General features: G+C 41.7%; 1 protein-coding gene across 1 annotated transcript in view; it reads left to right on the forward strand.

Moving 5' to 3' along the window:
• LOC306776003 (desmoglein-2.1-like) overlaps nt 1-17,435 on the forward strand; it is a gene marked incomplete at both ends in the record, with an annotated part of 32,690 nt that extends 15,255 nt beyond the window's left edge. Inside the window, 13 exons of the mRNA XM_079266596.1 lie at nt 891-1,046; nt 1,170-1,308; nt 2,826-2,995; nt 4,452-4,586; nt 5,329-5,514; nt 5,645-6,129; nt 7,462-7,604; nt 8,209-8,430; nt 9,261-9,500; nt 10,810-10,943; nt 11,352-11,678; nt 11,782-13,044; nt 17,379-17,435. Coding sequence (XP_079122722.1) covers nt 891-1,046; nt 1,170-1,308; nt 2,826-2,995; nt 4,452-4,586; nt 5,329-5,514; nt 5,645-6,129; nt 7,462-7,604; nt 8,209-8,430; nt 9,261-9,500; nt 10,810-10,943; nt 11,352-11,678; nt 11,782-13,044; nt 17,379-17,435 — 3,657 coding nt within the window. The remainder of the gene's footprint in view (nt 1-890; nt 1,047-1,169; nt 1,309-2,825; nt 2,996-4,451; nt 4,587-5,328; nt 5,515-5,644; nt 6,130-7,461; nt 7,605-8,208; nt 8,431-9,260; nt 9,501-10,809; nt 10,944-11,351; nt 11,679-11,781; nt 13,045-17,378) is intronic.
• Between the last annotated feature and the right edge of the window lie 4,356 nt (nt 17,436-21,791).

The raw sequence follows: 21,791 nt of genomic DNA on the forward strand, positions 1-21,791 counted from the left end.
TGTCTTATTAGTGAGGGATTCTTATTTGTATTTAACTTCAACAAAATATACACATGGAACTTAAAATATTTTAAATAACCTTTACAGTAAATTCATTCCTGAGTAAGGTGGAGATACATTTCTATTTTCTACTCCTATACACTTTAAATTTAAGCAAAACAATGTTACATGAATTACAAACCCTTCAGTGTAAACTTGACAAAATAATGTCTTCTATTCTTTTTGAAAATTTAGATTTAACATGCCAATGAAATGCAATATCTGACAAAACATAACTTATACTGCTTCAGTATTAAATGGTAAATGGACGGTACCACTCAAAGTGCTTTAACACTACATGTCATCTTTCACCCATTCACCCACTGATGAAAGGGGCTACATCACAACTCTAACAAACATTCATACTCATTCATGCAGGAACAATTTGGGGTTAAGTGTCTTGCCCAAGGACACATTGACATGGACCAGCAGAGCCGGGTTCAACCGCTGATCCTGTGATTGAAGGATGACCTGCTCTACCACTGAGCCACAGTCGCCCCTCACTTCAGTAGCTTTACCGCGTCACACTTTTATATTCTTTCCAGTTGAGTTGTCAAACAACTTTACTTTAGTTTAGCGCTCCAACAGTTGGCTAATAGCAGGTGTCATCCCCTAATGCTAATTGTGTTAGCTCTGAACACATTCACTTGAACTCGCTAGCTTAGCCTAGCACCTCATGGCGCAGAATTTATTTATTTCTTTTTACCGCGACTTTGGTTGTCTTCTGCTTCATAGTGATGGATGAAAAGTTTTTACAGTGCCATTCAACAGTAGCCATGAGCCGTGTCATATTTCAACACTAAAGCAGTGTTTAAAAGTCCTTAAATTCTCTGTCTGTGTTTTGTTGCCAGATTCGCTCTGATAGAGACTTGGATAGGGAGGTGCATTATTTTCTCAAAGGACCAGGAGCTGACAAGCCACCCATCAACCTCTTTTTGGTGGACCCTGACACAGGGTTTGTACGTATCACTAAGGTTCTGGACCGGGAGGATTGCCAATCCTACAATGTAAGTCTCTCTTTAGATAAGTTGAAGGCCTCGTGCTGTACTGTGTGGACTGAAACCTGTAGACATCTGAGTTGTGTTGCAGCTCCCATATACATGTCTCACTTCGTAATGTCCTTCATGCAGCTGACAGGGATCGCTAAATACAGAGATGGGACCACAGCAGAGGATGACATCCCACTGACTGTCACAGTCCTGGATGAGAATGACAACCCTCCTCGCTTTGAGATGCATTCTGGCCACATCGCAGAGGCTAGCAAAGCAGGTATTGTCACTGTTTCAACACTTTCTCCATCAGCCTTTTTCTGTACAGGATGGATACGATCAGATGTGTGCAACAGGTGATTGTTTGTTTATGCTGCCAGTGCTGTCAATCAAATATAAAGCACACCCACATAGTGCCCATCCAACCCGGTCTCACTCCCAATCCAGTCAAATACTGACTGACTCTTAACTACCACCGCCTACATACGCAAAACAAACTTATTTTGTGTGACTTTTAACCCAAGCAGCCGCGATCTTTTCCTTAACCTAAAAAAGTACTTTTGTTGTGTAAGTAAACCTACATTGTAATTTATTTTGAAAAGACACTATGCCTGTAATAGGCTTTCTCGCCTCGCAGGTTCCTGTGTATCCGGGTTATACCTGGACCAGGTCTTGCCTCCTGTCGTGGTTGTGTCATACATTGAATGTGCTGTAATTACATTGAATGTGTTGTAATTCACTATCATGTTCGACACATGACATCCATTGCACTTCTGTCCATCCTGGGAGAGGGATCCCTCCTCTATTGCTCTCCCACAGGTCTCTCCCTCTTCTCTCCCCGTTAAAGGGGTTTTTGGGGAGTTTTTCCTGTTCTGATGTGAGGGTTCCGGGACAAGAGGATGTCACATGTGTACATATTGTAAAGCCCTCTGAGGCAAATTTGTAATTTGTGATTTTGGGGCGATACAAAAATCTTTTTTTGAATTGAATTCAAAGTTCAAAGTTCAAAGTTCAAAGTTCACTTTATTGTCAAAGTTTCCACATGTGTTATGCATACAGAAAATTTGAAATGCCGTTTCTTGCAGTCCCACAGTGTAATATAGACATGAACATATAACATATAATAGAATAAAATAGAAAAAAAGTTAAGAAGATAAGGGCCTAGATAAAGGATGAACAAGTAGCAGCAGAGAATAAAAAGTGACTGGTGCTGGATGAGGGAAGGGTGTGAGGGGGAGTAGATGTCCTGGTAATTGAATTAATTGAATTGAATTAATAAGACTAATACTAACAGGAGAGGGGAACCTAGAGTGGCATAGTTTAAAGCGTAAGGCCACTGACCAAGCATTGTTATTGGACAAGTGAGAATGTGTTGCAACGTCTGAGTTTATGAGTGTTCAATTCTAATAAAATGAAATAAAGATGTGCTTTCGCCAAACTTTAACTTTGGTTGTTTGAGATTCAGTCATGAATGTTTAATCTTACAGAGAAATACTTCATCAGCTCTTGTGGCATCTACATGTTTGTGAGAAGAGACTTTTTCACGCAGTTTTTTGGAAACCGTCTTTTAGACTCAGAAGTAAAACAAGGATCAGCATGATGATATGAGTGGGATATGATAATGGTTGATAATTGATGGTTATGTACTGTACAGATGATCCAATGTGAATTCCTTAATGGCATTCCGGTAATCTGTCTTATTAGATCTAAACATAATATATATGTGGATACTCTGTCTGAACGGGACATTTGATGGATTCTCCTGAGATGGTGTTGTGCTGTTGTGTTCCACTGCAGATACCTTTGTCATGCAGATCACGGCGAAAGATGATGACCAACCTGGAACAATTAATTCAGAGATCGCCTACTCCATCATCAGCCAGGAGCCGGCGGGCACAGGTCACATGTTCACTATAGACAGAAAGACAGGCAAACTATCTGTCAAACAGGCCACGCTGGACAGAGAGGTGAGGCTCAGTGCGCATAAAACACACTGCACATGTGCTGCAGCCTTTTTGTGAAAACGAATGCTAAAAGCTCTCTCTGACCTGTCTGACCAACCCGGTCTCCCTCTCATTTCATCAAATAGCGATGCTTGGTGAGTGCACCTCGGCGTCTGTAGGCTTTCTACTAACTCGCGTGAACGCCTCCGTGTCATAGACGCTCAGAGTGACTGATGTATATAAAGAGAGAGAAAGTCAGCTTAGGGAGGAGGTCGGGGTGGATAACAAACTTTCACCCAGGAGACAGCTGTTCATGTTCACCTTTGAGATCAGATGCACCAGATCAGAACTCAGCTGTGTCCTCACGTGTCCATACTTCATAAATTTTGTGGTCAAAGGAGCGGCTATAAGACGCGGGGATAAACACATTTCGTTTTCTATAAATCCTTCACAATAAAAGTCCCCCATTATTTTGCTATTTAACAGCTTTCATTTTGAAACAGCAAAATCAGTAAATGTGTTTTTATCAGCAATAACTTAACTTACTAATAACAGGAGCTCCCGTGTGGGGGGAAGATGATGGAGACCTACGTTTGATAAATTGTCCAGTTTGTGCTCACATGCTGACCACACCTCACTGAGCTCACAACTCAATGCGAGGCAGGCCACCACAGCATGTGGTCTGTGTGATCGGATCCCAATGCAGAGGTCCAGACTTGAGGTTGATGAGTTCTGGCGTGATTAAATGACAAAGGTTGCATTGAAAAGACAAGTGTAACCACGACCCAAGTCAAAGTTGACTTATTTTAGCTTACTTTACTCGTTTATTTAACTGGCAACCACAGTCTTTTCCTAAACCTAACCAAGTACTTTTGTTGCTTAAAACTACTCAAGTAACCCTAAAACCTAAGTAAACCTACGTTGGAAGTTTATTTTGAAAAGACACTAATGTAATGAGTGGTGACTGACCCGCTGTCCGGGACTCGTCCAAAAGTGACACTAAAGGGGAACCTAGAGCATCATAGTGTGTAGTGTAGGGACACTGACTGAGCGTCGGGATCTGATGATTCTAACGGGGGAAATTAAGTCAGATTCAAATTGAATTCAGAAGTTTGATGAGGAGTAAAAATGAGTCGCTCATCTCTCTGTCTCTCATCATTTGAACCTCTCACAACATCCAACCTCCAGAATGAACTGCTGACCGGTTCCCTTGATTTACCAACATTGGTCTCGTCCTGTAGATGGCAATCAATCATCAATCACACTTTTACATCATTTAAATTGTGGGAACATCAGTTGGAGCAAAATGTCATCTGAAATTTAGTCTCAAGGTGGAATCAAAGCAAGTTTTACAGCAGCACTGTTTTGCCCTGAGGTACTTTGTCACCCTGTAAAGACACGTCGGCTGACTTTTGTCAAAGGCTGCACAGTACGTACTTCATCCAATAACAGAAGAATGTGTCTGTTTTTCCTCCGACAGACTGATGACTTCTACAAACTGGTTGTACAAGGGACTGATCTGGGAGGGGCAGTCGGGGGGCTAACAGCGACAGGAACTGTGGAGATCAAGGTCCTGGACATCAACGACAACCGCCCTGTTCTGGAAAAATCCGAGGTGAGAAAAATGGCATATACAGTACACACAAACACACACACAGAGTTCAGAAACGGGTACATCAGCAATGAGACAGGGACGATAGATGAAAGACTGATATAATATGCACATTTTCCTTTTCTCTTTTTGTCTTTTCCTCTTGTTAGTCTCTTGGTGGGTGGTTCATAAAAAGAGCACCACCACTGACCAAGCGTCGGTAGTTGGGAGTGAGAATGTGTTGATTGATAACGATTCCTCTTCATCGTACTTCGTTTGAGGTCATAGTAATCAAGTTAGCGATTAAATATTCTATGTGGACTAAAGTTGTGATTGACTTTTGCACTTCCAGAAGGTTAGAGGACGCACCAGAGACAGTCTGTGCAGCAGAGTTCGAGATATCCTGACTTTTACTTTTTGGTAGAATTCAAGGTCCAAAAGCATTGAATACCACATCTCCCATAATGCAACTTATTAGCATAATTTGTTTGACTCTACCTGTGTGGTGGAGGCCCAAGTCGTACTGAACCCTAAGGGCCTTTTTAAATCGTGCAAGCACAAAGTCAAGCTCAAAGGGAAGGCTAGAGGTGAGAGGTATAGACCAGAGGGTGTGGTGATAATGTATAATAATTACACTCTCATATCACTTTCCAGTGTTCATAACACACAGAAAATAACAGAGATGACAGTAAGACATGAACAATTATAGCTTTTCGAAACACTTTAAACTCAAGGCTGCATGCTTTGAATCTTGTTGTGTTTGCAGTACTCTGGCTCAGTGGATGAAAATGTTGCTGACGTCGTTGTGATGAGAATCAAAGCTCTGGACAAAGACCTTATAAACACAGACAACTGGCTGACGGTCTATTCAATCGCTTCAGGAAATGAGGATAATCTCTTCTCCATTGAGACAGACAATGTAACCAATGAGGGCATCCTGAAGCTGATCAAGGTATTTTTGTGACTTTACATACAATGTTTTTTTAAGTTTTTATTTACTGTCTCTAGTGTTGGTTGGGTCCCTAACAGCTCTTATTGTCCTCTCTCTCCACATTATTTAACCTCCATCCTGGACCAAACAGCCAGTGGATTTTGAAGAACTCCAGAAGCTTGAGCTTGGCCTTGTCATTGCAAATGTAGCTCCATTTGTGGATGGTGGTGGTGCTATGTACATGGATGTAGACATTAGAGTTGGAGAAGGTACACCTATAGCTGCCGGTGCCGCTGCCGGTGCCGGAGCCGGTGCCGGAGCCGGTGCTGGAGCCGAAGCCGGTGCCGGAGCGGTAGCTGCAGCTGGAGCTGGACCTGGACCTGATGGTAGAGTCGGTGTTGGGTTGGATGCAGCACTTAAGCCAGGAGTCAAGCCTGGAACAAAGCCAAAGCCAAATGCACCGACTAGCTATCCCATTAAAATAGCTGTGAATAATATGCCGGAGGGTCCAGCATTCATACACAACACCAAGATTGTTCCTGTATCAGAAGATGTAAATCAAGCACCTGACGATGGTGTGATCACAACGTTCACTGCAACCGATCCAGACACAGGAGAGCCAGCTGAAGATGTCAGGTTAGTCAAGAGAGGAGACCACAGCTGTAGCTGTACCTGGGCACTGATGTTTGACTTCATGATGTTTGTTATGTTTCAACCAAGTTGCCAGAACAAAATGCTGCCGTTGTATGTTTCTGCAAACCACGGATATGTTGACTTTCAACATTTCTGAACCAAAAATCTACATTTCTACGAGTGTATATCAATGTCACAGTGTTTCAGCCGCTCGTGGTGCTTTTTCTGTTTCAAAACTGCATTCTCAATGAGGTTTAGGCACCAACACTACTTTGAAAAGACCATGGTTTGTTATTTTAGGTTTCATACAGGATATGAATGGTACGCTGGGTGAGAGTCCTGTGTTTGATCAGTACATCCACTGCAGCCTCCTCCCTGTGCAGACTTAAGCAGATTTTTTACTTGTAACGTATTTGTGATATGTCAAATACAAAAGTAATTTGGGAGAACATATGGTCCCTCGAAAACGTAACTCAAAATGCAGTTCTGTTGTATTGGAACGTCACTTTAAGATACCAGGCTGAATGTTTATTATGTTATGTTCACCGTCTTAGTTTAGCATATTAGCATGCTAAACTCTACTAGCTAGCAGTAAACACAAAGTGCAGCTGAGGCTGATGGGAATGTCATTTGGTTTAAACGCAAGTATTTGTCAAATTAACATTTTGACCTGATGATGGTGACCCAATAGTTTTTTAACCATTTAGTCAGGGGGGTCACCATAGTTAGAAGGTCAAGTAGGCCTTAGCCCCACCCTGCTGTTCTTTTGCTGAGATGGATAAAAAGGTTAATTTCACTCTCCTGTCTGCGTATCTTGAGCCAGGAAGTGATTATCTTAGGGTGAAGACTGGCAATTGTCTCCTGGCTTTACCAGCACACTCATGGTCCTTTCAGGCACAACACCACAACGACACCACTGCACTCTGAATCCATCATTTCTAGTGGCTCCCGCTGCAATGTGCACTGAAAACAGTCGCATCGGCGAGGGTAGAAAGTGTCATCAGACACTGCCCTTTGCCGGGTTCCACGCAGCAGGTTTTTACCTGTCCGTGCACATCTAAAAATTTCTAACGACGTGGCTGGCCGGAGAAAATGGAGACCTTTGAAGAGCTTTGAGAATGTTTGCCTGCATTAGGGAGAAACCCTGCACAAATCATCAAAAGGTTTCCTCCTCACCATTCCATTAGCTCATGTCCATGCGACCATCCTTGCAGAAGTATAACCAAGGCATTACTTTATCCTAATCACTACTTTTGGTTGAACAGTTTACTGTTACATATTATTACTTTTCTTAATGTTTTTTGTTCCCTTTCCTACATATGTGTTGTGCTCCAGTTATGCCAAGGCCTATGATCCAGACAACTGGTTTACCATCGATGAAGAAACAGCTGAGATTAAACTCAACAAGGCACCAGATAGAGAGTCACCGTTCTTGGTGAATGGTACCTACATTGCCAAGATTCTGGCCATAACCAAAGGTAATCCCTTTTGTACTTTTAAACCCTATAGGATAGTTGTTAACAAGAAGGCTTCATTTCTGGCTTCTCGACACTGTAGTAAAAACCGGCTTCGGCTTTCCCCTTGAAGGACTCCATAAACCTGTATAATTATGAGTTGTATGAGCAGCTCATAAAAGTAGTTGCCCGATCTATGAAAGACAGAAACCTGCCCGATCACGTTGTGACTCGGGGTGTGTCAGCAATAGGATGAAAAACATCCAGTGTTAGTTTTAACACACCTCCTTAAAAAACTCTAGTATCGACGAAACTATTGAAATGGGGAATTATCCAGATGTACCAATGTTTTGTATTTATTATTTCATTTTGTAATTAATTCAACTTTTTTAATGTATTTGCTTTAAGAATGCACTGAGCAGGTAGTTTCAGCAAGACTTATATGTTTGTTCATTTTGTGTAAAGCTGCTAAATGGGGGGAATAGAGAGAGCTATGACAGGCGACAACGGTCCCACAGCTGGAATCACACTGGGGATGTATCGGCCATATGGCACGCACTATAATAATTTCGCTACATGCAATCAAGTCTGTGTTTTGTTTGACTTACTTCAATGTTGTCATCCTCAGACATGCCCTCAAAGACAGCCACGGGAACAATAGCCATTAAAGTCACTGACTTCAACGACCACTGTCCCACCCTGACCACCACCTACAGCAGTCTGTGCTCCGATGAAAGAACTGTTCATGTCACTGGCTTTGACGAGGATGCTTATCCCAACGCTGCTCCATTTACATTCAGAATGGTACCTGAAGGGACTCGAGGCAGCTGGGATGTAGAAGTCATCAATGGTAAGAAAATGTGCAAAAAGAGAAAGTCACGCTGTAATTGATCAAGATATACATTCTCACTCCCAACTCGTCAAAAAAAAGTTCTTAAAACTTAGTTACATATACATACAGGTACATGAAATTTGACGTCTGCATTTAATCCATCCAAAGCATTGGAGTTAAACAAATTGAGGGTTTTTTACCCAGGAGAATTATTTTTTGTAACTTTAGTTCCCTAACTTGCTTAATAACAACTAATCAAGTAATTGTTTTTCTCTAAACCTAACTGAAAAATAGTTTTGTTGTGTAAGTAAACCTAAAAACTAAGAACCTACGTTTGGAAGAATATTTTCAAATGAGACTATCTGCATGTCAGGAGCAGAAACTGTACATTTCCTGTTAAAACAGAAGTTTATTTTGAAAAGACACTGCATGTAATGAGCGCAAACTGACCCACTGACCCTAAGTCCAAAACTGACACCAAAAGGGAACCTAGATCGCTCCAGTTATAAGTGTAGTTATTTGCTATATTGAATTTAAGTCAGTGAGCTACGATCGGGTATGAAGCTAACAATAGCGTAGCCTTTTTTAGATTCAGATTTTCAAATTTTTTAACAAATTTAAAACAGAAATGTATTATATCCTAAATAAGGTCATCACTTAAATTAGAGTAGAGATTTAAAGATATGTCTACATGACTACAGACTTTTTATTTTGTATTTGGCTGTAATGGTAGCATACAATAGTAGGCATATTAGTATTGCACTAGCAGTTTTACAGTACTACAAGTATCACTACTAAAGTTGATAGTAATGATGGTGATACAGTGTGAGTTCCTTTGTTGTCTCTAGCTACGAGTGCCGCTCTTCACTCTCTTGAGTCACTGTGGCCCGGCTCATATCAGCTGCAGGTGGAGGTGCTGGACGCTCAGGGTCTGTCTTGTGAGGCCAAAGACACTTTTACTGTGGACGTTTGTACCTGTGCGGAAATAAAGGACTGCACGTTGAAGACAGCCAGACTAGGAACGACTTCATCTGAGCTCTCTGCCCCAGCCATCGGCCTGCTTCTAATGGCATTGTGCTTACTGCTGCGTGAGTTGAGCTTCAACAAACACCCTAGTACACACAATCACCACATCATGTAGACAAATACCCAGTTTATTTCAGAGATTTGAGTATTGTATGATTGATTCTAAGGAGTGTAGCTTCTGACCCACTCAAACGCTGCTAAAGCTATACTGCATATCCAGCTATGCTGAGGATGACATGGACATCTTTGCAGTAGACAAGTGAGAACAGATGTTTAGGGGGAGAGACAACAAACAGGGCTAATTACTTTCCTTGATAAATATTCATGACTGTTTAGTTGAATACAGCACATCATTAAACTATTTTGTGAATATTGTTTATGAGTAGTTCTTTGCAAACCAGTAAGTGAATTTACTGAAAATGAATCCATTGAGTAGTAGTATTGCATTACTCCATTACAAGGGAAAGTAAGTTGCAATGTGATTTACACATATGAAGGGGACAGAATATCTGTGGTGGTGTATTGGATTGAGTTATTGTAAGAAGTGCCTATAATAAGTATGGATTAAAAAATGACCATAAGAGGCAAAGTCCCTCCTCTTCCAGTGTCCGCCATGGGCCATTTTTATTTGGAAAAAATATGTACGATCGTCAAAGTTGAGAGACAAATAATAGTTTGATCCCTTTTGAATTGTGCCATGAACTACACATATATTTGTCAATTTAAAAGAATCATCATCATGAAAATTGTAGTTTCAAACCAATCAGTGAACTACATCCCTCGTCTCGCACAATGTAGGTCACCAACACCAACATGGCCGTTACCTTGGCTTGCTAGCTAGCTAGGTAATTTAGCTACAATCCACACACAAATGTAACATTATCCTACACTGATTGTATCAAGCAACTCTTTTCATCAGCTGGGAAGCCAAAGAACTAGCAAAACCCAAGTAACGTCACATCCTGGTGCGAAACACTCACATCGTGGCTTCAGCGAGAGACTTCATTTGGCGAGTTTTGGGTGTGTATTCTTTCTAAATTCGCATTTTAACATGCTTCTACTTTTATGACAAACTGCAACTTTCTTGATGTGCAAAATGAAACATCATATATGTGATTCATGGCAATTTTCTCACCATTGACTACCACAGATATGTCTCTGAAATAAGGTCCTATGGTGGTCCACTTGGGACTTTAACTCTCTATAGCGTAAAGTCACCAACTCTCAATTTAACATTAGAAGATTCTTAAAGTTTGGATTTATTATAAAATGGCATTGCATTTGATATTTCATTTCTGCTTTTTTGTCTCTTGAGATCAAAAATACCTTTAAGTTTTACTTTGACATAAATGTTTTTGCTTCTCTCTGCAGTCATCCCTCTTCTCCTGCTGTTCTGTCAGTGTGGAGGAGCAAACACCATCTTTCCTGACCAATTTAGTGATCTGCCATTTGAAGCCAAAGAACACCTTATATCCTACCACACTGAAGGCAGAGGCGAGGATAAGGTTGGCTGTCATTTTTGTTTCCTTTTAGTGGAAAGAAAGGTTACATCAATGCTGCATAAATCACCCTATCCTACCTCTTGTCACTAATCATTCAAATTGAGTCCAGATAAGGACAAACAGGAGGGTTCAACCTGCCACACCCCTTCTAAAAACGGATTAGTCATATTATTTTTCAAGTACCGAGTAAAGAATTATTCAAAATGATGTTTAACTAAATTAGCTTATAGTTGGGCATGATGAGTAGTTATAAAGCTTGTTGCATCAACTTTAAGATTTTATGATTTTATGGTTTGGAGCCGAATGACTTTTAACCTTTATGATTTTATGACCACACCCAGATTGCCATGTCAAAATCATACAAAATATGTGTTGATTGGTCACATTTTAATTTTTATGTTCTCCTTTTAGGAAGTTCCACTCCTAAGTGTCCCTATTATGTTGGGAAGCCAGAAGAAAGTTGAAGCCGTACAAACAGCGAGCTTCAATGCCAATCCTTCAAAAATTACAGAAACTCATCAGCAAAGGGCAAGCTACGATGAAACTGTGCGGAAGATTTGGGAACCCAACCAAAGTTCGATGGAGACCGACAACGCCTGCGGGTTTTCGCCGAAATCTTTCAACCGTGGCAATGGCAGCGCTTCACTCAGCAGACAAACATCTGGTGGCCAACACACGACAGCTCTGTACGAGGATATAGCCCTACCTGATGCTTTCCTCCATGATTACTACTCACAGGTACTGTGTTAGCTTTGAATGCAGCTGTTTTTCCCCAGATCTGTCACATTCAAACAGATGTTTAATGACACCAGTGTTTGTGCTTTTTCCTTGCCCTAAACAGAAAGCGGCATGTGCTGTGCAAGTGAAGGACTGTCTTTTGGAGTATGACTTTGAGGGCCAGAGCTCCTCTGCTGGCTCAGTGGGCTGCTGCAGCCTCCTGGGGTCTGACAACGACCTGCAGTTCCTCAATGACCTCGGGCCAAAGTTCAAGACTCTGGCTGAGATCTGTTGCCCTCCTACACCTACACCCACACCTTCTCCGACACACAGAATAACAGGCGCTGTCAAAACACACATAGTTGATATTGCTGAACCGGTTAATATGCCCAAAATTGATCGCATTGTTGAAACAAAGCATACCGATATAAAGACAGCGAAAGCCATGTCATCTACTAACATCTCCAAATCATCTGACAGTACTGTAAGCACTGCCCCAGCATCCATGACACTTCCTCCCTCCAATGTTGCTAACATCAGTCATTCCTCTAACATCAGTCATTCCTCTAACATCAGTAATTTCTCTAACATCAGTAATTTCTCTAACATCATTCATTCTGCTAATCTGCACCATCAAGCTCAGACAGTCATACTACAGCAGCAGCCAGTTTACTACACCACCGGCCCTGTACTACAGCCTGTGCATTATGTAGTTCAACCACAGCTTCAGAACAGTGTTCTGCTGGCAGATGGGGCCCATGGAGCCAATTTTCCAGGCCTGTATGTAGTCAGTGAACCTCAAAGTCCTTCTTCTGGTCTCATAATCAGTAGAACCCAAGGCTCTCCTTCTGGGTTACTTTTACGGGGCATTAAGAGCCCCACAAGCCCTGTCAGGCTCGCCAGTCCAGTAAGCCCCAGCCTGTTGCTACCTGGTGGCCCAGGAGTATCTCAGGGCTCAGTCCTTGCGGAAGGCTGGAAAATGGTAGGGCCAAATCCTGATGGTAGTTATATGTTAGTTAAAGACATGGGTAGTCCAGGTGAGGCAAAGGGGGTGAACCCAGGCACATCTCAGGGCACTTTGCCAAGAGATGCTATCCTGGTAAAAGAGGCTGCTCCCCCTCAGTGGGTGTTAGGTCCAGCAGCCCAGGGGAGTGTGTATGGCATTCTGCCAGGACACACCATTGCTAAAAAGGTGGATGTTGTAAACAGCAATTTGGGGCAAACATGGGTTGGGCAGCCAGGGCAGATGGGTTTTGGGCCAGTTACTGTTTTGGGAGTTGGTGTTGGACAGCCAAGAATGGGAATGGGAAATGTGGTGACTATGAAGCCAGAAGTCAGACAGGCAGGAATTTGGCCGACTGGGATGAATCCAGTTGAGATTAGGCAGGTCAGTGTAAACCAGTTCCAAGGAATTCCACCATTGGAGCAAACAGAGGATACTAGTGGTTTTCTAAGAGCACGTAGAATAGCTTTACCAAAGAAAGACAAGATCACCATTACTGTGGAAACCGCTAAAACTCATCAGCCTTCAAAGGAAGAGGGGATGATGAAAAATCTGTTTCAGGATGACAGCAATCCAGGTCAGAACATGCATAAGGATACAGTTGAAGAAAAGCCAGAGGTGGTCACCTACACATCAGAGCATGATACAACACTTGATGATGAGAAGCCTTGTAAGGTGGTCCAAAGTGTATTTGAGGACAATGAGAGTATAGAAGAGTATCCAACTCAAACATCAGAAAAATCTTCAATTGTAAATTTTGAGGTAATCGCTGAAGATCCAGCGAACACATTTACAGATGCGATAAGTCAATCAACAGAATCCAATGACCCACAACATAAAGCAGAGGAAGAAAAGTTAGAACTGCAGAAAAACCATGTTCCCTCTGAAGGTTTTTCCAAGGAAGGAATATTTATGGTCATTGAAATGTCCTCCACAGAAGCTTTGCAGTCTGGATCAGATGTCACAGATTTAGTTAATACAGTCAAAGAGAATGAAGAGCTATCAACATTCTCTCAAGGAGAGGGAGCCACCTCTACTCCAGACCCCATCAACATTGTAGACGATCAAATACATGATAGCACAGAAGAAAATGTGGGCAGACATGAAGCAGCACCTTTGAAAGAAGAGGAAGTGGAAGAAGAGGGGAGTTCAGCTCAGCTGAGCATAGTTGAAGGTTCAGAGGACAGAAGTGCTGACGTTGGGTCAGAACCTCAATTAAGTGAAGTCACAGAGGAACTAAGTGACAGGGACCTGGAGGAAGATATCAGTCCAGCAAAGAACGTTGAAACTAATCAGGTCATTGCCACCTCTGATAGTATCCAGGCAGAAGAAAATATGGAGGAAATGACTACTGTCACCAGTGATTCATATGAAGAGGTTAAGGCTGAGCAGGAGCAAGTCTTAGATCTTGAAGTGGGAGTCAATACTGTGGTTGACAAATTGTCAGCAGCTCCTCCAAATGAGATTTCAACAGACACTGTGAATGAGTCTGAAGAGAGGTCCATCCCTGATCAAAAAGCAATGCCTGATCTAGGGAATAGGATAGATGAAGGTCATACAAAGACAGCTGTTGCTGATTCTGAAGCAAGAACATCATTGCAAACTGTGAGCACTATTGTAACTAATCAAGAAGATCTGGGTGACTCAAATTTGATATTAGCATCAGCAGAAATTATCACTCAAGTACAAGCAGAGGGCTCTAGTGTCCTAACCATTTCAACATCAGAGCAACATCTGGATATAGCGAAAGACAGTAGCGCTGGCTCCAGAGAAGAAGATGATGCTAATCAACAACATATAACGTTGGAATCAGGAGTATACAAGGATCAAGTCAATGCCGATGCAGACAGTATAAGTGATGGAGAGAAAGAGAAGAGTAATTTGGAGGAAAGAGTGTCACAGCAGAGTTTTAGCACCCCCAATGACCACCAAGATGAAGACACTGAGAGACAATATGCTTTGAGTTCTCAAATGGAGGATCATTTCACCTCAGATGACATTACTGAAGATGAAGATGCTTTGGGGGAAATGGCGTCATCTTTACAAAAAGATATAAGTTTCTCAGATGACCAAGATGAAGGGAGTGCAGAGGAAGATTCATCACTCAAACGTTTTGAAGTGGATGGTTTCTTAATTTCAGATGATAACATACAAGTTCCAGAGGAAGAGGACGAGGAGACTGCAGAGGAAATGTCGTTGTCTATACATCAAAATGTTAGCATCACAGACCACCAAGATGAAGATATTAAAAGAGAAGCTGTATTAGGAAGTTCTCTTTTGGAGGATCAGATCATCACAGGTGACAATATGAATATTGGAGAGAAGGAGAAGCATATTGTGGAAGAAGTGGCATCAGCCATTCAGCCACATCTTAGCATGTCAAATGACAAAGATGAAGAGATTGGAGAAGTAAATACAGGACCGACAGAGGAGAATATTGTGGAGGAAGAGTCACCTGTACATCAAACGGCTTTCATCTCAGAGGAAAATGAGGAGAGTGGAAAAGAAGATTCCCACACAGTTTTTCAAGCGAATGATAATCTCATCTCAGATGACAGTGTAAGTGATGGAGAGAAAGAGACACCATCCATACAGCATAACATTTGCATTTCAGGTGCACCAGGCACAAGTTCTCACATAGAGGAAGAAGACATTCAGTCTACCCAGCTGTTAGAAGAGGACTCTCAGCATTTAGAGACTGAATGTTTATCTGAAGAAGATCTTAATTTAGCAAGTCAACATGCAGAGATGAACCCGGTTGCAGCAACGTCAAAGGTGGTCGAAACTCAAGAAACTCCTTGTGAAGTTACTCCACATCAAGGGATGAGCTTTTCTCAGACAGGAGACATAACTCTGGATAACTCTGAGAGACAAGAGACCGTTGGACGAGCGTTAGTGACGGGTGCTAACTTGGAGGGTTTACATCTTCGGAGAAGCTGAGCTCATCCAGGGTGGCCACTGGACAGGTTTTCATGTCCAGTCAAGATAAAGGGGCCAGTAGTAGAATATTGGCATCTGGACGAGTTGCTGAGAGTGAAACTAACCAGTATGATTACCACAACACAGACTTGAATCTAATTGAACAGAGTAAGCTTGGAGATCTCACTTTGAAAGAAGGCAAAGCAGAGATCACTTTTGACCCAGAGATAACATAGGGATTAGATCATAGTGCAACTACTGCATCTGGCCAGGTATCACCAACAGTTTATTCAGAGAGTAAAGTGGTGGACGAAACCATATCTCCAGTGTTGGAAAAAGACCCAGGCTCATCAGAGAGAGGAACTGCATGTTTTATTGGAACGTCGGACGTAGCTGAGGATGCAGGTGACCTTGGTCAGAATAAGAGACGGCACATGACTAGAGAAGCAGCAGGGGTCTGCCCAAATACTGTGGGGAGAGCTGGTTGGACAGAGGCTGTGTCAAAAGCTTCAGATTACGCGGATGGTACTGAGGCAGGTGGTGGTGAAGTGAGTCCTGTACAGCTTCAGTCAGTCATCAGCCAAGCTCCTCGGAACAAATCCAGAAAGAGTCAAAAAGACTCCAACAAGAATCAAAACAACCCCTCTGGAAAGTGCAAACAACAGTGATGGCTTACAGTAACCCGTAGCATTAAATGTGCAACTGGGATGCCCCATTTCAATTGGCAACTTTCTGCACCAATGTCATCATTGAAGTACTTCACCATTTCTTGGGTTTAATGAAATGAAGTCTTTAAAACAGTAGGGCTGTTTTACCCGGTAAATATAACACACTCAATGTGTGAGGCTTCTGTTAACTTTAGACCTTCATCTGGTAAAGTGATAAGAAAAACAAAGTGCTCGATGTACTGATACAGCTCAGCTGATGACAGTGATTGACCAGTCAGGCCTGGTTTGTGTAGCAGTGTTGAGGCTGTGTGGGGCAGACAGGCAGCAAGTCACAGGTGAAGGGCAATGCACACCGGCATTTTTTGACACACTCAAGACCAGACCCCAGCGCTGTCTTGACATCGTGACCTAGACAGATTGAACCGCACCAACCAGCAATGATTGAAGTCAATGCATCAGGATTCTACTCTGTGGTAATTCCCAATGTTGATGTGTGTTTTGACACATTATCTCGTCGGGTTGGCACATCCCAGCTACCCTACCTTGAATCTGCGGCCGGTTTGTGTCCCAACTAAGCATACTGAACACTCCACTGAGCACAAAGAGGTTAACTTCTGAACTTCAATGCCCAGAAATAGTTGATGTTGATGCCAGTTGACCATGACTTTTATGTCAAACAGCCCCAGAAATTGGTTTGGTCATGAGGTCCAGACATGACATTCCACGCCATAAAGTCCACAGTGAAGACGCTAAAATAACATACACAATAAGACCAGAACATAATCATAATAAAACACGTTGATCATATTGAGACAACAAGAAAGTCAAATTAAAAGTCAATGCACAACAGTAAAATAAAAATCTCTAAATGTCGTATATTGCTCCTTTAATAAGCTGCATGTTATACAGGCTGATGGCTACAAGAGTTCTTCTATCTTCTTATTTGGATTTTATTTTCTGGAAGTGTCTTTCAGCAGGTCAGGTTCCTGCTGTGACTGAAGTTTGAGTGAAGGGGATGGGCGCTGTCCTGTCATTCTTTTCCAGGTTTTGTAGGATGAGTTTGGTGTACATGCTTGTGATTTTAGGGTCAATGTCTATGATCTTTCCCACTGTCCTGATTTGTTGTTGCAGCCTGGCTTGGTGCTGTTTGCTCATTTTACCAATCACAAAGATAAGACAAAGACTTAACACCGACGTATCAAGTATTTGTCACATCCGATAGTTTGCATTAAAATAGTTAAATTTGCGTAAAAAGTACATTCTCTGTTGGAATTTCCTGACTTTTGAAGTGGCACAGTCAGCGAAGATGAGCGTTCTTGTCTACTCGTACTTTATTCCACAGGATAACCAATAGATAAAGACACAGAGCAACATACCAACAGAATGTCATTGTGTTGGTCAAGCTTATTCCACAGAGTCTCTGTTAGTGAGTGTGTTTATATTTTCACATTAAACAAGTGTACGTAACATTTTCTGAACAGCGGCCACTTTGGCAACAAGTAATAATTAGAGGAAAAGGGTCGATGCTAAAACATGGCACACAGTAGCACCAGTAGAAGAGACCTAAAGCCAGTGAGGTGACTCAGGGACGTCCTTTACACTGCCCTGTCTATCTAAGGTATGCTGACAATAGCTGCTGTCGTTACCATAACTGATGATCCCTGTGTTCTACTGAGAAACGGGAGATTTTATAATATCTCATGATTTCAACTTTTGATTTGCAAGAGAATGAATGTGTTACTTCTGCGTTCAAGATGTGCATGGTGCACTTTGAAGGCCCAATCATAAGTTTGGGATTAAACACTTTAATTTCACATTACATTACATTACAGTCATTTAGCAGACGCTTTTATCCAAAACGACTTACAATAAGTGTATCCAACATCGGTTTTCGAGAGAACTACGAGTCACCAGAAGTCATAAGTGCATCTCCTTTAAACAAGCATCTAAGAGCAGAAACCAGAGCAGACGTACAGAAACAAATGAATAAGTGCAGCAAACTAGTATGAATACAACAAGTGCAGCAAACTAGTATGAATACAACAAGTGCAGCAAACTAGTATGAATACAACAAGTGCAGCAAACTAGTATGAATACAACAAGTGCAGCAAACTAGTATGAATACAACAAGTGGTGAGTGGAAGACAGTAAATTGTCATATATCATTGAAGACTTTACTAATTGAAAAATCAGTTTTGTGTGTTTGTCAATTCGTAATAATTGAATATAAAATGTTATAGTTTTGATTTCAAACATCACTGATGGGAAAAGCTTTTACATGATCAGAAAACATTAATAAGTTCATTAGAGCTGGTGTCTGTAATAAAAACCTGTCAAGTTCCAAACTTGTGTTTAGCATGAGGTGGTGGGTCTAACCTTTTGTTTACAATTACTTGCATATTGAACCTTACATATCTTGCATAATGTATTGTTCATTATCTTTAATGTCATCCTCATAACCATGTCGGTGTTTTAGGGATCTCTTCTTATTTTCTTTCAGCTGAAGTGTAAATAACAGACAGAACATGTTAACTGGTTGAAACAGACGCTGGAGAAACTCTGCTAGATCTGTGAGTGTAGTTGTCTGCACCTGTTTGTGGGAGTAAGTGTGTTAGAGGAGTAGTTTGGTGAATTCATCTTCTTGTCGATTTTTGTATTAAAATACAATTTGGGAACGCTGAATCTGTCATCATTTCATTTAAATCCGTCACTTTGACGCACAGTATGATGTGTGTTGTGTACAGTAACTGTGCTCTTTGTTCCGTGCGCTGTATTAGTTTCATTATGCTTCAGCACCGGCGATAAGCATGATGATCTCAGGTTGTTTACTTTATGTCTCTTCGTCCGTCCTATTCTCGAGAGCACAATATATCAGGAATGCCTGGAGGGAATTTCTTCACATTTGGCACAAAAGTACACTTGGACTCAAGGATGAACTGATAAGATTGTGGTGGTCAAAGTTAACTTTAACCTCACATTTTGGTCATAACTGAAGAATCTTATGGTCATTTTGTCAATTTGACACAAATGTCTAACAGGATAAAATGATGTAAGTGATGATGTTTTGGACATGGATGTAAACGTATTGGCGGAGGCATACATGGCTTCTTAGAAGTCTGCTCTCAGGGTTGAACGCTAACTGTATCCTGGATGTTTCTCAGCAGGATTACGGAAAAACTACAGGCCAGCTTTTCATAAGCCTGAGTGGAGGGGCTTATATTGTTATTATTATTATTATTGTAGCATGGGACAAGGAGGAACCTATTCGGCGCAGATACACAAATACGTTTTCACTTATCGGCCTTGGCAGAGGCCTGCTCTCTCCGAGTGCTCTTCGAGTTGTACAGAAGGCATTTTGATGAAAGAGATTCCAACAACACATCGTCATGCCCAATGCTTAGTCAGAGCCCGTAATCCTCAGACTATCACGCTCTAGGTTCTCCTCTGGCATCAATTTTGGACGTGTCTTTTCAAAATAAACTTTCATCTTCACAGGAAGTTAGGGTTCATTAGTTAGGTTTAGGAAGAGATCGTGGTTGACATTAACTTCATTCGACTTGCGACTCACAAGTTTCTTGGTTTCAGCTGTCTCCTGTGTTTGTTTAAAGTTTAAAAGTGTTAAAATGGGTGGACATATGTACATGAAATATGATCTACTTAATTAGGCATGTACTAATTACAAGATCAGCCAGTGCATGTGATAAAAAAAATGTGTGTTCCATTAAAGCAGGACTAGGATTTCATAAACCTGAGACGATGAGTCCAAACATGGAAACTAATGAATAAGTCATTGACAGAAGTGCGGCTTTGTCTCTCTGCTTAGATTGAATGTTGAGAATATCTGAGACGTCTTGTTCTCATCGTGTCTGTTGGAAAGCGAGATGTGTACACTGCAGCGTCAATCAGTGTCAACACCTGCATTAGCACAGGTGCATTAAAACACTTTGGCATGATATCAAGAACATTCCAACATAAACCCCCACCTGTCAACAGCTGATCTGTTCACATCAATGACTAACTCTTCTGCAGCAGCAGCGATGTGAGGAGGACACCGCTGTCAAACCTGTCGTACTGCTCACACACTCTCCAGGGCCTGTCCCACGGAGCAGGACTGGGGGTTCGGAGGTAACTTCAGGGTGAACCTGGGCTTCACTCCTACGACGGTGGGTTTCTTCTTACTGGGGGAGATCGCCATGGTAACTCGTGCTGCACACCTAACGTGCTCCGGCAGCAGGTTATGTTGGAGATAAGAGATCAACCCGTATAAAAGCACCGCCTACTGACCAACTAAAGCTCTGTACGTGGATCATTACATGATATTACACAAACGTCAAAGTCATAATCCAGACTAAAAGCAACACAGTTTAAAATGATAACAGCCGGCAAAACATCACAGATTGTGTCGATGTGTCCATTAACAGGCTTATAATATCACTGCCCATCTAGAGCACAAGATATGACCATAATTACATGTGTATTCTGTTCAGTTAATGTGATGCGTAGATGTATTTTCATGGTGTGTATGACAATATCTTAGCCTTATTCTTTCAGCTGCAACCCCGGCGGTGTGAAACAGACTCAGGGGCACATAAGAAATGAAGCATCGTGTTAGTTCATGCAGGACACGGCGGTCACACGCCCCCAGCTGTAACCAGCTGATTGAATCATGCTTCTAATGGCCACACACCAATCACAGCCCACTCTCACCTGAAGGAGGTTAATTTAAATAGGACTCCCTCCTCACTGATCCTTTCTACACCTATGCTGTTACAGACCGTGCTGCTGCCAAAGCTTTGCCTCCTCCACCCTTTCTAGTTCAGAGTTCGTCTTGCATAGCAAATGGTTGAAATGCATTCAAAGTTTACTTCAGGCTCATTATTTTATTTATTTCTTCGTTTATTTTGCGGGGACAATGCACACCAATCAACAGTGAAACTGTGAGTGAGCCAGAGAGGCTAGTTTTCTGCTGTCCCCGGCCAGATGTTTGAAGGCAGCCTAAAATGACAAAATGTCAAATAAAAATGGAATCAAAATTCATAGATAAACACAGTAACGTATCAACAACACCAATACACATATAAGCAAAACAAAGGTGTAAGACACTAGAGCAGAGCAGACGTAACAGGCTGCAGCTTGCTCTACCCGGGTATTATGCATGGTGCTCCCTGTTTTGGTTTAGTAGCTACTTGGCTAAATCCAGGGAGCATTTAGAGAGTGGAGCCGTCAGCGCCAACTTTAACTGTATTTCCATTTGTTGCAATAAATGGTTAAAAATATATGACGAGAGTGTTCCTGACTGAAATTAATATAAAAACATAATTCAAAGCGGTAAGCAGCTTATAGAGCTGTACTACATAGCTCAAAGCAACATTCCAGTTTAAAATCAGGCTTCACTAATAGTTGTACTATTATACTATTATTATTATAGTGTTACATAAGTTACATAAGTGTTACAAAAATGTAACTTTTGTTTAAGTATTTCCAGTTTATGTTACCTTATACTTCTACTCCACTACATTACTGATACATTTCAGATTATGATCA

The sequence above is a fragment of the Melanostigma gelatinosum genome (genome assembly GCF_949748355.1).
Source record: "Melanostigma gelatinosum genome assembly, chromosome: 4".
Taxonomy (NCBI): domain Eukaryota; kingdom Metazoa; phylum Chordata; class Actinopteri; order Perciformes; family Zoarcidae; genus Melanostigma; species Melanostigma gelatinosum.